The sequence below is a fragment of the Condylura cristata genome, unplaced genomic scaffold, assembly GCF_000260355.1.
Source record: "Condylura cristata isolate star-nosed mole 26May11 unplaced genomic scaffold, ConCri1.0 scaffold00033, whole genome shotgun sequence".
NCBI lineage: Eukaryota > Metazoa > Chordata > Mammalia > Eulipotyphla > Talpidae > Condylura > Condylura cristata.
Genome location: NW_004567134.1, coordinates 19,060,023 through 19,060,858, shown reverse-complemented (window position 1 = coordinate 19,060,858; position 836 = coordinate 19,060,023). Strand labels below are relative to the sequence as shown.

The 836-nt window shown below is 73.6% G+C and overlaps 1 protein-coding gene across 1 annotated transcript in view; it reads right to left on the bottom strand.

Annotated features, from left to right (window-relative positions):
- Positions 1 to 836, bottom strand: part of LOC101624815 — a gene marked incomplete at its 5' end in the record, with an annotated part of 30,813 nt that overhangs the window by 2,551 nt on the left and 27,426 nt on the right. The window contains one exon of the mRNA XM_012732100.1: positions 547 to 705. Within this exon, the coding sequence (XP_012587554.1) occupies positions 547 to 705 (159 nt within the window). The remainder of the gene's footprint in view (positions 1 to 546; positions 706 to 836) is intronic.

Below are 836 nucleotides of genomic sequence, written 5' to 3'. Positions count from 1 at the left end.
CAGGGAGGGCCGGGCAGGGCCAGAGAAAGCCAGGGAGGGCCAGGGAGGGCCATGGAGGGCCAGGGAGGGCCAGGGAAGGCCAGGGAGGGCCGGGCAGGGCCAGAGAAGGCCAGAGAGGGCCAGGGAGGGCCAGCGAGGGCCAGGAAAGGCCAGGGAGGGCTAGGGAGAGCTGGGCAGGGCCAGAGAAGGCCAGCGAGGGCCAGGGAAGGCCAGGGAGGGCCGGGCAGCCAAGCAGAGCTGTGTTTGCTGCACAGCAGGCTCCAGCAGCAGCCCCGGGGCCAAGCGTGTTTACGCTCTGGCCCTTGAAGTGAGGTCGCCAGGGAGGTGACCCCCACATCCCTGTGGGCAGAGGATGCCGCCCTCTGTGGCCGGACCCCCCCCCCCCACTGTTCCCAGAGCCCTGCACAGGGCCAGGCCGAGGCGGGCCACCTGTCTACGAGGCAGCGATGGGTGGGCCAGCTAGGCTGCCCGCGGCCCCAGCACCCGTCCACACCTCTGCCTCCTGGCGCAGCCCTGCCCACCCCGCACGCCACAGCAGGGCGTCACCAGGCCCTGAGGGTCGCCGACGGCCCGTCCCCGCGTGGCCCCGCCCGGGCGCTTCACCTGGAGCTCCGGCCTGGCGACCAGCAGGGAGACGCTCCTGTGCGCCTCACTGGACAGCAGGGCCACGGCCTCCTCGCGGTCCTGCACCTCCATCCCGTTGATCTGCGGAGACACCGGGGGGTGGCTGACCCGCTGGGGCGCCCTGCCGCCGCGGTCAGCCCAGGGCAGACCGCTGTGTCCACGGGGCGCTGCCTGCGCACATGAAGGGTCCCGGGAGGCCGAGTCGGGCCCCC